A 15,803-nucleotide genomic window follows, 5' to 3' on the forward strand; every position below is an offset into this window, starting at 1 on the left:
TTGCTGAGCCAACGGCGCACATAGGCATGATTTACTCTTCTGTCCTCTTTTGAATGAGACAGTGTGACAGTTCTGCCTGATTTCAGGTAAATTTGGAGCTAATGACCTGCTCGAATGTGCACATATGTCACACGTATCCTGTCATTACATTCATGATGAATTCGTGCACTTTTTACTCATAAACACCTGGACTTCAAGAGCTCAGATGTGAACGCATCACACATGTCTGTGATTTTAAGGAATCATAGCGAGTTGCTATTAGCGACTATGTTATTCAGGTTGGCTGGAAATCAGAAGCACAGGCAACATTTCCACTGGATTAGTTATCAAACTAGTAACAACCCTTCTAAATCTTCTAAATAGTGTTTTATTTTTAACACTGAAAAATTAAAAAGAAACTTCTAATATCGGGCTCTTTCTTCCTTTTGCTCTGGACCAATGGCGTGTGAAGGGGATAGTCAAGTTTACCTAAAAAGATTTATAGGTGGAGTAAATCACGGTCACGTGATTCAGAGCACTGTTGCCCCACAACTGGAAGATTTGAATCTTCTGGTAGGCTGGAGCCTCTGAGTGTTGAGTCTGCAGGTTCTTCTGGTCCCTGCACAGGTTTCATCCAACTGTCCACATGCATGTTTGTTCCATCCATCTATCCATGTTATGGGTGGATGTTGTGCTATTTGATATAAACAGATGCTCTATGTGCCTCCCTAATTTCTCGCTTCACGGAACTTAGACAACTGGGTAGCAGTGCTTCCACGGCAGCTTTATCTCTAGCAGTAACTGCAGGTTGTTCTGATGGCCCAGGTTAATCTTGACCTCTTATCAGTGTGTCCGTCACCCCCACTTCCACCTCCTTCCGCACATCTGCTGGCTACGGTGCATCCTGTTAAAACGGCACGGCTTCCCCTCTAACAACACATGGTAGTCAGAATTTATTGAGCGGCAGCCAATCAGCGCGTTCCTTTTTGGGCGAGCCTCCGCGGCGCTGGTCCAATCAAAGGCGCGGAAAGGGACCCGTGCCTCCGAGTTGTGCAGCGATGCCGTCACGTGACGCTGGGAAAAGAAATGCCAACATGGACCCGTGGCAAAGACGGGACGCGAGTGCGCGACGACAATAACACGACGGAGACGAGAAATAAAGGCGAAACACGGAGAGCCGTGGACTGCGCCACCTCCGCGAACACTCTCCCCGCTCTGAAGCACGGTAGGTCGAAGCAGCCGCCGGGATCGCGCCGCTCGACTCCTCCGGAAAGACCGAGGAGTATAAATAGAGCAGTTTTTATGACCCAGGCGAACTTGAGGCTCGTGGATGTCTGAGTGGGCACAGTTGTACTGCCATGCTGTCGGAGGAGCGCTCGCTCGTTTCTCAGGCAGTCGCGCCGTGGATTTTCCATCTTTTCTCTCTCGGTGATCCGACGCTCGCGCTCTCTGGCGTGTTTGTGGGCGCGTCTGTGCGGCCCTTGTTTACCCTGCGCAAGCGGCCGTGCTCTGCGCGAGCAGCGAGGCCCTGCTGCCACATGTGCCCTCTGACAGCACCCACAAACAGCCTTTACATAAGCACACGGGGTTATTGTGATCAGGACGCTGGCTTTAAACATAAGGGCTGCGGACATGTGAGGGGATGTAAACGCACTCCCGGGGACCCTCCATCGGATTAAATCTGAGTCCCGATGCGTTTTGGGGTCCCAGCACTTGTTGCATAACTCTAGACAGGGTTGCTGTTTCTTACACTGTTTAGCGTTCACATCAGGCTTTTTCTGTGTTTCAGCACCAACACTGCAATGGACGTGAGAGGTCAAATGCACTGCAGCTTAGGAAATGACTTTAAAAAATAAAAGCTGCAAAAGCACACAAAATAAAAGCCAGCCTGTGGTTACAGGGCACCTGTGGTGTAGCGTTAAAGAAGAGGCCTCAGTCCATGTGAACCCTGGTTTGACAGCAGACACACTGCCAGAATTTTTTCATAGGGGTCGCCATAAAAATATTGGGGTGGCACACCAAAAATATAATTTCCAATTTTATTATGCTGTTGTCAAACATAGATTACTTGGAAAAATATGGGGGGAAAAGAGAAGAATTCTATGCCTAGTTAGAAAATAGGTACATATGAAAATCAAATAAGAGGGTGGCGTCCTCTCTCTTGTGCTCACGTTTATTAGAATTACCAACATAGGACAGTCTTGTAATGGGAAGCCACTACCAGCAAATTTTGAGGGGGTGGCCAGTGCCCCCCCCAGCACCCCCATTGGTGGCACCCCTGGTAGCCTGCCCTTTTGCTTCTAGCTGTTGGATCTCCAGACATGTGCATCTCCAAGGCGACAGAGTGGAGCCACAGGTTTATTGTGGTTTATTATTGGCATGCTTGTAAACAAATAAATATAACTAAAATGCAACATGTAGCCTTACATGGATTATCCTAAGCAGTATAAACAGACATGTTTGTTAGTCACTAAAATAACTGGGCAGGAAATAGCCCGGTGACAATAAAAATGTTTTAGTTGTGTCATAAGCTGCTGTGGTTAGATGAGTTATCCTCACACAGGAACAGGATTTCCAGTGTGTGGCATTCATTGAGTAAATAAAACGCTTTTATGAGCAATCAACTGTCTGAAAATTTGGTATTGATACTTAGTAATACTGTAAATGTACAGCAGCGCCTCTATTTAAAGGGCCGCCTCAACCCAAATGACTAACACCCCCCACCCCCACCCCTCACCCCTTGGGGTTCCCACATTCTCACTCGAGTGGATAGTTGAAAGGTGGTAACCTTGCTGAAGTACAATGACAGTCAGATTTGTTGTGCCCTGATGCTGTAGCAGCGTGCTGCACGGGCCCTTTGTCAGAGTCCACGTTTAGTACCTGACTTGTTTAACGTTATATTAGAGCTCAAAGTATTTATTTATCCAAGTGAGGACCAGAGACTTACACTAACTGGGAGTAGACTCTGCATTGCACCACCAAGGAATTCTCACACTCCTGCTCATACATTCTTACTTTTCTCTTCACAGAAGCAGGAAATAAACTGCCCAGAAAGTATGCATGTACCAGCGGGAGAGCACCCAATCATGTTTAACCTGGTTTGCGTGCAGCAGCAAATCATTCAGCTCATCCCCAGGACATTTGTTAAAAAAGTATAAAGTCATAAAATATCACCACAGAGATTTTTCAAGACTCTTATATGTCTAAAAACTGCTAATAAGATAGATCGGTAAACTCCAACAGTGTATTGGTTCGGGGGGGAGGGGGGGCTTAGGCCCAGCTGTCCGCCAAGGTCCTAATATGCTGCTATGCATGAAAAGTTTTGCAACAGTGTGACTGAGAGGATGCCATGCACTCATCTGCCAAAACTTGTTATATGTATGGACATCCAGTATTAAAAGAGAAATTTTAAATGATGCCATTACCCCAACTACCCTGCATATGTTTTTCTAGATATTATCGATATTGGACCACCTGGTACGTTTATACAGATATGTGTGTGATCTGGTTGACTGATATATGAGTCTTTGTCTAATTCAGCGCATCATTAGAGTATTTGCTCATTTCTTTTTCTGTGTTCCAGTATTAGTTTTAACCCACTGACATAATCAGAGTTTACAATATAACTTTGACTTGAATATTAAGGAGAAAAACTGAAGGAGAAAAATGTTTTTTGTTGCCAAATGCATCGACTATATTTATTTTAAAGTCAATAATCGAGTCATTGAGGTCCTCAGGCCCTCCTGCCTTTTTACTTTCTGCTGGGTAATAAAATCTGGTCTCACTGCTGCCTTTGCAGGTCTTTGTGTCTCCTCTTCTGGATCGAGTTTCCTCTACATCCCTTCTGCAGCGTTCGGACAGGATCAATGGTGTCTCTCAGCAGCAGAATGCTGAGTTTGGAAAATGACCTGTTCAGGGACAGCAGCAGCCTCTTCTCCCTTGACCTCGGGGACGGAGACCGCAGCCAGGGGGGCAGTTCGGCCTCCTGCAACAGCCCAGAAGCCAGGGAAGTGGAGGTTCTGCACAGCTCCAGCCCAGGAGAGGATGAGGAAGATGAAGAAGAGGATGAGGATGGAGAAAAGCGTCTCCATATTTTCTTGGGAGAATTGGGAGAAGGAGAAGCTGCCAGTCAGGAGCCTAAGCTGCCTGAATTCTCGTTCCACCCCTGTTCCCCGTTCTCCCCAACCTTGGAGGACATCGAAGAGTTTTTGAGGGAAAAGATGGAAATAGTCAAAGATGGGATGGTTGTTCCAAAGGAGGAGGCCTCCCCTCAACCATGCAGCTCCGCTGACCCTCCACCTGCCTCCGCTCTCCCGGTTGCTTCCTCAGAGACTATTAATGATCCAAAGACTGATGCCTCCCAATGCACGTCTAGCTCAGATGCCACTCAAGGCGGGAGAAATAGCCCCATTCCAGCTGACCCTTCTTCTTGTGCCCAAGTTAACCCCTCACCACCCACCTTGTCCCCACCGGTGCTCCTGGGTGCTCCTTTGGTGCTCCAACTCCAGCCTCTTCCGTTGGCCCAGGCCCAGAATCCAGCAGGCTCTCCTGCAGGGGCCCAAAGTGGGATTTTGCTCACCCATGTGGTCATGGGGCTTCAAGGTGCTACAGGACAAAATGTAACCCTGCTGGCTCCCCAGGTGCCCTCCACCCACACCACTCTGTTATCACTAAACAGTGGTGATAACAAGCCAACTGACCAGAAGTATGTAAAGATCGCCCCTCTGCCAATCACTATGAGGACTCTGGAGATCACAGGCTTGACTGGGGTCGGGGGCCATGGAGGCGGTGTGCTAAAAGCAATGGCTCCTCGGATGACGAGGGTGCCACCTACTGAAAGGGTCCACAAGTGCTCCCACCCAGGCTGTGGGAAGATGTACACCAAAAGCAGCCACCTGAAAGCTCACTTCCGCCGTCACACAGGAGAGAAACCCTACACGTGTAGCTGGCCCGAGTGTGGGTGGAGGTACGGAACATGATGCAGACTGTAGCAGGTTTAACAGTTAAGATGAGGTTTTAGGGGTTTTTCCCCATGATTGATTGTTGGCACTGATTAAGCAGATGGCCTGATCCAGCAAGACTAGTTAGAGCAGCAGACCTTGCACAAACACGCCACGGTACGTTTATTACAATATGAGGAAACGGAAGAAGAATAAACAATTTCAGCTGCTCCTTTATTCACAAGGGTTTGTCATGCATCCACAGAATACTTTCATAGCAACAAAGAATTTCAGTTTCCATCTCGGTTATACTTTACGAGTTTAACAAAGCATCTTCCTGGTTAACAGCCCATTAAGCTTTGTGTCTAGAAGTGCTTTTTGTCTAGTGTTTTTTTCCCTTTAGCTCCAAAGGTTTGATGGTAAACAGCAGTCAATTGTCAAAGCTATTTTGTCAATTGACAATATTATGCACATAAATTAGCATAACTTTATATGAATACCTTCATGTAAAAACAGTTTACATAAAAGATGTGTGAAGCTTCCAGTTCTGGGAAGTGAAGCCAGTATTGAGGTGGCTAAAACCTGCATTCCTTCTAACAGTCAGTAGGGGGCAGCACCTCTGGCTGCAAAATGAAGTCCAATTATATCGAAGCCCACAGTAAAATGACACTTGATCTGTGGCCTTAGTAAATGTTTAGCTCATGAGTTTATGAGATTCAAGTATTCCTCAAAACAGCATGATTTTAGATTCTTTATATTACGTTCATCTTGACGTCTAAAAAAAATCTAAAATCTAAAAAGGTAAAATCTAAAAGGCTAGCAAAGACCTGCATGTAGTTTAGTAAAAATATAACAAATTTATTATGAACAATGAAACTATTTGAAATTTGGAATACATCAAAATAATATGAATAACATAAATAATCAAATAGATATTGAGGATTTAATACCCAGCAGGTTGCTTCAGAAAGTGTCTCATGATATGATTATGCTCACCCAGCCTTCGGGATCTTATCTTCATGCTGATGTCGCCTGCTCTGCTGCACTTTTAAGCATTTTTACACTGGCTTATTTTGTCGAAGATAAAAACCGTTAACAAATGTAGAACATCAACAAAATAGATGAACGTACCAAATGTGCATGAAACGTCAACAAGCATGCGCATGGTGAACGCAGTTGTAAGGTCACCATTCGGCGTTCAGTTAACTGTAAGATAGGGAACATGCATACATTATTATGATATTGTGTGTTTTAGGGCGGGGCAAAGGTGGTTGAAAAGTACCTGTGAGGTGAGCTGAGATGTGATGATGATCACCGATGAGACTGAGATGGTAGTTATTAAACATGAAACGTTGGTCTCCCCGGGTAGTCTCACTGATATGAAGAGAGGGGTGTTTGAGCCTGTGCTACAGTGTCTGCACAAGGCCTTCCTCAGCTGCTGAAGTGGTGCCTTAAATGATTGGTGAGGTAAAAAAATCAGATTTTTCCAGGGCTGTTAACGCACTGGAGTGCTTCATATTGATAAAGAATCATTTGTAACTGAGCGTGCGGAAACTGTTTCATATGATCATTTTCTCATTTTCATCTGCTAAATATTGATTTCAGCCTCTCAGTCTCCTGTTACCCATTGCCAGCTTATTCAGTCTTAATAAGGAACGGTGATTACGTTTGTGTCGTTAAAGACTTTTAATGCCTTTTAGTTTTGAGGATTGATGTCAGGGACTTCCAAAGGGACTGAGACTTGTTTTAACTCCTTATCTAAGTTTGAAGCTCTGTGAAGATAATAGTCACTTCTTAGCTGTTCTACTCTCTCTGTTACAGGACTAAATGACAGACTGTGAGCAATTACAAGATAAATCCTTCTCTTTATGTCACAGTTCCCACTTTTATTCTGTGAATGCTAAACATGACCTGCAGGTTTAAAAAAAAAAAAAAAACAACTTACAAAAGCACAAAAACATTTGGCCAATCAGCACGCTCAGCCCCAGAAGTTCCTGAACCTTTACTGTACCTCCCACACAGGAGATCTGCTGGCAGAAGTTCTACAAATATCTCATCTTTAACTGCAAAACATGAGAATGGATTTGATTCATATAATAAATCCAATATTAATTTGTGTAATCTTATCCATCATTGGGAGGAAGGGATTTGGTATGTCCCGATTAATGGATATGTTAGCTGGTGTGTCTCTAAACCTCCTTCAAGCTGTGGATAACACCACCCCTCTGTTCTTGTGTCTCCAGGTTCTCCCGCTCCGACGAACTGTCTCGTCACCGCCGCTCTCACTCGGGCGTCAAGCCTTACGAGTGCTCACTGTGTGAGAAGAAGTTTGCCCGCAGCGACCACCTCTCCAAACACACAAAGGTCCACCGCAGCTCCAGGCCCAGCAGGATTATCAGAGCCACCGTGTGATACCCTCAGCTGACCTGACCCCTGCCCAGCATCCACCCACCCACACCTGCCGTGCCTCCCTTGCCCAGCTTCGATTTGGGCAGCGCGGTGAGGGTCCGGGCCTCCTCAGGACTTTTGGTGCTTTACGAGCTGGACTTTCAGAAGAATCTCGGGAGTTGGCTGCCGTTTCACTTCAAAGTTTCTGTCCCGTCTCTTCCTCCCCTCTGTTTTACCTTCAGTGCTCCTTGTGAGCTGCTCATATTGTACCGAGCTAGCAGCCACCTCAGGAAAAAGTCAGCTCAAAGTGGATTTCCTGGCCTTTGCGCACTCATGCGTGGCAGAATGCAGAGCAGCAGACATTCTTATAAGGGCTCCTCTTGTAACCACTGCGTGCCCCACTGCTCCAGTTACCAAGCTGCCAGGTGCTGTGGGAAGTAGAGTGCTAACCAGTAATGGGAGCATCTGTAATTATAGAATCTTTTTTTTCTACTTTTGCAATCGATTTGCTTCCTCAAAGGTAAACTTCAGGGTTCAAATGGTTCAGATGAAGCTTCTGTTGTTGCACTTATGTGTTCTAATCGTTAACGCGATACGCGCGAGAGAGTTCGGAAACCCGCTCCCAATTTCTGAATTCTTCTGAAAGTACTTTCAGAGGGATGCCGAGGCTCCTCACAGCAGAGATAGTTTAGTCGTATTGAACTGCTGGTGTCCCCGATAATTTGGCCAAGTTGAGCAAAACTCACTGTTTTCTGGACCACACCTCTGGCCTTGATCGCATTCATCCAGTCGTGATCCAAAATGCTTTGGACCTGTATGCCTTTTCTCAGTCCCAGTATGTCCTAATCTCTTTATCGATGCCTTTGTCCATCTCACAAAACCTCTGTTGAGCCTGCTGTTATCATATGACTGCTCTTATTTAACTGTGACTCTGAACACGGGGTTGCCAAACCTGAAATCCCTGTTCTGGCCCTCTGAGGGAGGATGAAAATGACACCTTCGTTTATACGGTTTATAAGCTCTTTGTTCTCTGGAAACCATTGTGCAGCCCACTGATGTGGCTTAAAAAACATACACACACACACACACACACACACAAAGTAGTTATGGGCCTATAAGGTGCAACAGTGATGTGAAACTTTGCTCTTTTTTTAAATTTACAGTAGCACTTACTGTAAACGTTTATTTTTTTGGTTATAGCAGCAAGAAAAGCTAATAGTATGAATAGCTGGAAAGGCAGCTAACATCTATCCAATCATTTGTATTAGCATATTCAATATAATGTGTACTGAATATTAAGGACACAGATGACGTGTACAGCTTGTAGCCTTTATATAGATGTTTGTTTGTTTTGAAATCCAAGGATTTTCAATCAGCGCATTAAGCTATTCAGTGGTGTTCCTGGAGAGGTTTTCAGTCTGTTATGTGAGTTTGATTGTAGCGCGATCAGTCTGTGGAATGTCGGACTGATTATGCTCTGGGATTTGGAGTCCCGCTCTACCCGTTCACATAAACCATTAAGCTGAGTCTGCTGGTCTCAAGTGCACTTGTGCTAGTGAAAAGTGAGAAACAGTCAGAAAACACTCCTGCTCTTATGGCAGTTCCATAAAATGCACTGGAACAGCAAAATGCGAAAAAAAAATAGTGAAGCAATTTTTGTAAGGAAGGTTCAACTGCCCGTGGCGGTCGGTATTACCGTGTGTTATTTGATCTCAACATTGTGGTGCTTGTTAACCTACCGGTGCTTCACAAAATAGGCTGTAATTACAAGCGTAACACCTCACATAGCTGGATTATCTCTGTTGAACAGGCACTTATAACTACAAACTGCAGGCTACCGGCAGTCTTAACTTTAGCTGGAGCAACACTGGTGCTTATGGATAAGCGCGAAAATAGAGCACTTATTTACACAGCAATCGTTCTTATATCTGTGATTCTTAGCATTCTGGAAACCCTAGGTTTCATTCTTTCCAAGCAACCGTGCTCTGTAGCGTAGAAACAGACGGGCAGACGTGTTTATCTGTCTGAACCAGTGCTGTCTTTGTGTCTGAGCCTCCCCAGGCTGCTTCTACTGACCTACATCCAGACCTGTATTCCCTAATCATCATCATCCAATTCTCTCTCTCTCTGTGTGATGCCTGAGCACAGGCAATATTTTCTTTTTGTTTTGTTTTTGTTTGTTTGTTTTTTTTTGAATACCAGAAATGCTATTTTCCTATTTGCAGAAATAAAATTAAAAAAAAGAAAAAAGAAAAACACTAATCCTTTTGCTATGTTGTTATTCTAGCAATGCTTGTTAGGCAGACATAGATGAACATTTGCTACGAGGTTTACAGTGACAATGTACCAGCATGTGAGAAAATAACAAGTATAGAAATGGTGTGAAAGTATTTTTATTCACACTCAGTCTTTTTATAACAAGTTTATAGTGTGAAATATCTGTGTACAGTGTACAGTACAGAAACCAGAAATCTTGAGTACTGTTCTTAGTGATAGTTTCGAAAGCACTGTGGGAAACAAAGGTTTCTTAAAAAAGCTAAGGGGCTATTTGGAGCTGTCTTCTTGGGGTTTTTGTTTTGGGTCCCAGCTTACATGAATAGTCTGATATATCTATTTACTGGCACTAAATGAGACTTTTTATGTTCTTGTTGAAGACAAATAAGTAAATAGGAAACAAGTTTGACTTTAATTCACCATTTGGCCAGAATCACATGTCAAATTGAATGCTAATTACACTTTGTGTCCGGTGTCCATGCAAAGGTCTGTTATGAGTAGACTCCATTTGACTCGTCTAACATTCATTGATTCACATCAAAAAAAAACAACAAGAAACACAGCAAAAAATTGTCAAGTCCAAGGAAACATTAGCATCGATATAAAAATACACATGCAGAAACAGTGATTGAAAAAGGATAGTAACAGATGTACAACATTCCCCAACAAATCTTGGAAGAAAGAAACATGAATCTTCAAATATCGACAGTTTTGCGGTACTGGCAGGCAAATTTACCAGCTTCTCTCCTTTCATTTCTCTGTAGTCACCTGCTCTCTGATAATACCAGAGATTGTCTCATAGAAGTGACACCAATCTGAATTTCCTGCAGTGCTAAATGACAGCAGGGATTACAGCACAGCAAATCTGGCTTTAAAAAAAAAAAGCAGCAGGCAGGTTTCAATCCTGTAATTACTTTCCAGTACTCTGAATCCTGCTGCATGCTGCACCACCTCTCACTTCGGTAATCTACAAAGCTAAGAGGAAGCTACAGCTCTCTACACATATCATGTTTTGGCTGTCAGTGTTTTCTAGCTGTGCTTGACTGCATGGGGAATGGGAGGGGAACACCTGGAAGGAACTGGGACCAGCTTCAAAGCAAAAAAAACAGTTTCCTCCTTTCCTGCTCTGCTCTTGGACACTTTTGCTAATGCGGCCTGAATACGCAGTCATAAAAATGCTAATCGTCTGAGTCCTGTTTTGATTCCTAAACTGTAGGCAGGCATCTGGCAAGAACGTAGGGCTGAACAGGAGGAGAGAAGCAAGGAGGGAGTTTCCTGTTAGAAATGAAATGTGCCCACAAGCTGTAATGTAATAAGAGTAGTCGACAACAGTCATGACCAGAGGTTACTGTAGGACAAAGCGCTGCGCTGCTCTTTAAAACAGAACAGTTTGGCCTTTAAAAAGCTATAGATTTATTATGATCAGTAAATGGGACCAGAACATGAAGCTGAAGAACACAGAAGGCTTTCTGTTTATCTCAATAGATGCCTGCAGCAATTCTTTGTGACTGTTAACAAGAAACTTTGTTGAAGACTACTCCTTTTATTCCTTCTTACCTTCTTTCATTCATCACCCAGCCTAGGTGGAAACTAAATAGAATCCATGTTGGAATAAAAACGCAGCTTAAGGAAAGATTAGTGTTTAACAACTGTGTAATTTAAGAGGATGTGTGAAAAATAGACAACACAAGTGAAAGTCAGTGATCTGAATACTACAAACAATATGCAGCTAACTAATCAAACCTAGATAATAAGGATAATTTCAATTGTGATATTAATAATACGTTTTGCAGATTCTGAAATCATACAGAGGCGTTACATACAGAGGACGTCATGCGCACGTCACTCAAGACCTGTCTGCCATGTTGGACGTAATCATCACTAATCCGTTGTTTACGTAGAAATTATCACTACTTTTCCCTCACAACGCCTACATGCTGCGGGGTTAGGTGCAGTAATCGTCAAGGACAATCAAGGACAGAGGGAAAATCTTTTTTTAATCATGTTTTTTAGATGGAAGAATACGAGAAAAAAAAAAACGAATTAATGAATAAAGGCATCAGATAAATAGTATAACAGTATAACAATTATGGGTTAGTTGAATTTTTTAAATAACCAGTATCTGTTTCAAACAACATGTACCATTTAAAATTTTTACGTTGATATTTTCATTATTTCTTCTTCGTCTGCCTCCTCCAGCACAATTCTCGCCTTCTCATCTCCATTTCATCCTCTTCCTCCTAAACTAACGTTAGGGTTCTAACGTAAGAAGTCTCATATGAACATAATTATTTAATCTTGATATTACTGCAATGAGTTATTGTCAGCAGATGTGACCCTCCCGTCTCTGGACAGGTAACAAGAGATAGCTAAGCGACAACGTAACAAGCTAACCATGCAAGCTAGTCATGCAAGCTAACATTAGCCTCTAGCATCCTAAAACTTAATTTCCCTCTGATTAACAGTTTGATTTCACTTTCACATCACAAGAGTTTATTTGCTAAGTACGAGTCTGCCAACGTCAAATCCATTTCAAAAAAAGTTTCAGTAACAGCCGTGAATACCGGTGAACAGGAGCTAACAGCAGAACACACTGATGGAAAATTATGGCTATCCATATGCCTTGCCGAGTTTTTCCAAATAACAAGCAAGATGCTTGTCAAGAAAATGTACTTCCTCCAAGAGAGTATATGTTTACTATGTTTAGTAAACCGTATTATTAAATATCCAAAATGGCCGACAAGTTAATGTCACATGTAGGGTTGCCAACTCTTAACTATCAAAAAAGGACACTCTGGCCTGCCAGAAGCACAATGCACAGTCAGCTAGGAATAGTGTAAATAGGAACTGTATGTTCATATTCGTACAATATAAATGCAGTACAGTGTTGATATTCAGTTTAATCTGAAACAATACAGGAAAAATACAGTAAATGATAACAGAAATCACATGGGCATTTCCTTTGAAAAATAAGCAAAAAAAGACAAAATAGGAGCTTCAGTCACCCAGTTTATTATGCATCTGGGACCAAACGGCACCTTATTTTTATGAATCACACATCTGGTGCACATCCTCACATCTGGTGTGCATGATGGGCCATCACTGATGGCTGTGACTGGACGCAAGCACAATAGCCCCGGCTAAAACGGGAACCCTTGTCACGTGGTAAGCGGTCATGTTTCTGCAAAACCCCTATAGCCTCCCAGTTTGGGTGATGAAATGTTCTTTACAGTGACACATTTCTCATCATTGTATCCCTTGAGCTCTGCAGCTTGTTTTAGTGTCTTTAAGCACATTGTTTTTTATTTTACAGCCTGCTTTTCAGCATTGCTGTTTTGATTCTCTAACAGCTCATATCTACTTACTTTTAGCAGCAGGCAGCTGCTCTGAACATATACAAATACTCACCAGCACCCCATCTAGGGGTTTGTGATTGGACTATTCCAACACAGTGGTGTGCAATTACTTTTATTACAGTGAGACAAACAGAGATGACAGACCACCTGGCTGTGGCTCAGGTGGTAGAGCGGGTTGTCTGCCAAGTTCGGTGGTTCAATCCCTGGCTCCCCAAGTCTACATTTCAAAGTATCTTTGGACAAGATTCTGAACCATAAGTGCCCCCCCCCCCCCCCCCCCTTCTCCCATGTATTCATTGAAATGTGACTGTTTGTGTGAACATTATGTCTTTTGTCCTGAGCCTGGTTCTGCCAGAGGTTTCTTCCTGTTAAAAGGGAGATTTTCCTTCCCACTGTCGCCAGGTGAATTCTCATAGGGGTCATCTGATTATTGGGGTATTATTGCAGGGTTTTTACCTTACAATATTAAGCACCTTGAGGTAACTGTTCTTGTAATTTGTAAATATATAAATTAAACTGAATTAGATCAAAGTGCTTAAAAGCACGAAGGTGTGTGATTGGGTGAATGAAGCTTGTAGCAAAAAGTTCTGAGTGTTCAGTTGGGGGTAGAAAAGCACAAGACCATTTACCACAACTGTAGACCTTTGCCTTTTCCACTGCCCTCTAGTGACAAAAATATATTTAATAATAAAAGCTGGGTTTGCTTCAGTGCCAAATGTTAAAAGAATGTAAGGCTTCTGTGGAATTCAGCAGTCTTACTCCTGAAATCTAGATGTTCACACTGACTAATGTGACAGGGACCAAAAATAAAACACAAAACTCATTACAACTGATTTTGTCATGCCTTCAAAGCCCTTAGACTCTCACTGACAGACAAGCCTTTTTCTGGCATCCAGAAATATGAGGTTATTGAAATCCTACACAAGATATTAATTAGGGCAATTCATATAGAGCAGATTTCTACTTCAACTGCGAATGAGTCACTCATCCGCCAAGTCAATCCAGCTCCACCACTCTATAAATAATCACCCTCTGGTCTTCGACTGCTTTGCATTTATGTCTGAATAATGCTGGTATTTGTTTTAGCTAAATGTGCCAGTCTGATTCTGTACTCTCACTCTCCAGCCTGAGGTGTATACAACAGCTCAGACTTTTTTTTTCGTGTAGTAACATAATGCTGTTTTGTTTTTTAAATTGTTATTAATTTATTTTTTTTTAAATAATACATAACCTAACCTGTTTTTTCTCAGTTTTTTTTAATGCAGTTGGGCTACATTTAGCAGTATGTTTGCTTTCTGACAACATCAGATAATAACAGATGAATGTCCACAATAACAAGACTAGAATCTGCACAGGGCTCACTGATGCTACTGTGACTGTTAGCATACGCTGCCACTTGGTGGTTAATCTGACAACATGCAGCTTCTGGACGTGGAGGTTAGATTGTTTTTTGTTGCTAATGATGTTCTGTGTTGATGGAAAATCCAAAATGACGTTTAACGTGGTTCTTTTTTACAAATTGCTTTTTGTATAATTTGTATACACACAAAATATATTTAAATTGTAATATTTTGACTCAATCAACTCTTTTTTTGGTACACCTTGCTAGAACTGGGCTGGATCTGCTTGTACCTATAATTGGCTTAGTTCTTCATGGCACAGTTTCAATAAGAGGTTGAAAGTTTTCCTCAGAGATTTTGGTGCATAGTAATCACACGTGTGCTATTGCTCACATGTGTGATTCTCACATGTCCTCACATCCCAAAGGGCTATTTGAGTACATTAAATTCAGTGTTATGTTCAAGAAACCAGTTTAAGATAATCTAAGGTTTGTGACATGATGTCTGCATCCACCCTGCAGCCACCAAAAGATTGATACACTGTGGTCATAAATGTATGGCCAGCAACAATACTCAGGTAGGCTGTGGTACTTAAATGATGCTCAGTTGGTACTAAGAGGCCCAGAGTGTGTCATGAAAATATCCTGCACATCATTACACCACCAGCTGCCTGAATTGTTGATACAAGGCTGGATGAATTGAGTACTTTATGTTGTGTCTGCCAAAATCAAGATTCTTTAGCCCTGGCTGCAATTTAATGTTGATTGAGAGTTCGTATGAATTACTGTCTCAGTTTCTAGATCTTAGCTGACAGGAGTGACAGTGGCCTGGTGTTCTTCACTGTGGCCTATCTTCTTCAAGATTGTAGATGTCGTGGGTTCAGAGATGTTTTGCATATCTTGGTTGTAATGAGGATTTATTTCACTTCCTGTCGGCTGAAAATAAGCCATTCTCTTCTGACCTCAATGGATAATTTCTCTTTTTCAGACCACTCTTAAAGAGATGGCTGGAGTAGATCAGCAGGACTTATGTTCAGACTGCCATGGATATTTATTTGAGTGTTAAAAACAGGAAAAACTGCCCACAGCAGCAACGTTCTGTGCTTCTTCTTTTTTTAAATCTTTTCTATTATATAATCTATTTTTCAGCTTCCTCTTCTTGGTAAATTCTGCTGTCACTTCCTTTGCTGCTCATGTCCACTTTTCAGCTGATCAGCATTCTTTCTGTTGCCTAACATCATATGCATGTGGCTCAGTTGAAGGCCCGCACACATGGACTGTGAATAGCCAGTCCATGTGTCAAATACATGCAGTGCTGCGAAAAAGTATTTGCCCCCCCGTACCAGGGTGATCAGCCTCTAGCGGGGTCGTTGCCTCCGGTCCTCTGGGACTCTTTGGCACTGGGCACCCCATCTAGGGCCTCCCTCCTTCTGCTGTTGTCCTGGTTCCTGTTTGCATCTCTGTATATATAACGACACTCTCTCTCTCTCTCTCTCTGAAGATTTCATAGACCACGGAATATAGGCC

The 15,803-nt window shown here is 42.7% G+C and overlaps 1 protein-coding gene across 1 annotated transcript; it reads left to right on the forward strand.

Annotated features, from left to right (window-relative positions):
- Window positions 1-1,039: 1,039 nt before the first annotated feature.
- Window positions 1,040-9,195, forward strand: si:ch211-117k10.3 (Krueppel-like factor 15). The gene is made up of 3 exons (XM_040003343.1): window positions 1,040-1,204; window positions 3,779-4,945; window positions 7,163-9,195. Exons 2-3 carry the CDS (start codon window positions 3,846-3,848, stop codon window positions 7,329-7,331), a joined length of 1,269 nt encoding a protein of 422 aa, XP_039859277.1. The 5' UTR covers window positions 1,040-1,204; window positions 3,779-3,845; the 3' UTR covers window positions 7,332-9,195.
- The last annotated feature ends 6,608 nt before the right edge of the window (window positions 9,196-15,803 follow it).

The sequence above is a fragment of the Simochromis diagramma genome, unplaced genomic scaffold (genome assembly GCF_900408965.1).
Source record: "Simochromis diagramma unplaced genomic scaffold, fSimDia1.1 OVJJ01000646.1, whole genome shotgun sequence".
NCBI lineage: Eukaryota > Metazoa > Chordata > Actinopteri > Cichliformes > Cichlidae > Simochromis > Simochromis diagramma.

What these genes read in the sequence shown, in the direction of transcription:
- si:ch211-117k10.3 (XM_040003343.1), top strand. Translation starts at nt 3,846, where the DNA reads ATGGTGTCTCTCAGCAGCAGAATGCTGAGTTTGGAAAATGACCTGTTC. An exon ending in TGGCCCGAGTGTGGGTGGAG is followed by an intron (nt 4,946 to 7,162) that starts GTACGGAACATG and finishes TTGTGTCTCCAG; the next exon opens with GTTCTCCCGCTCCGACGAAC.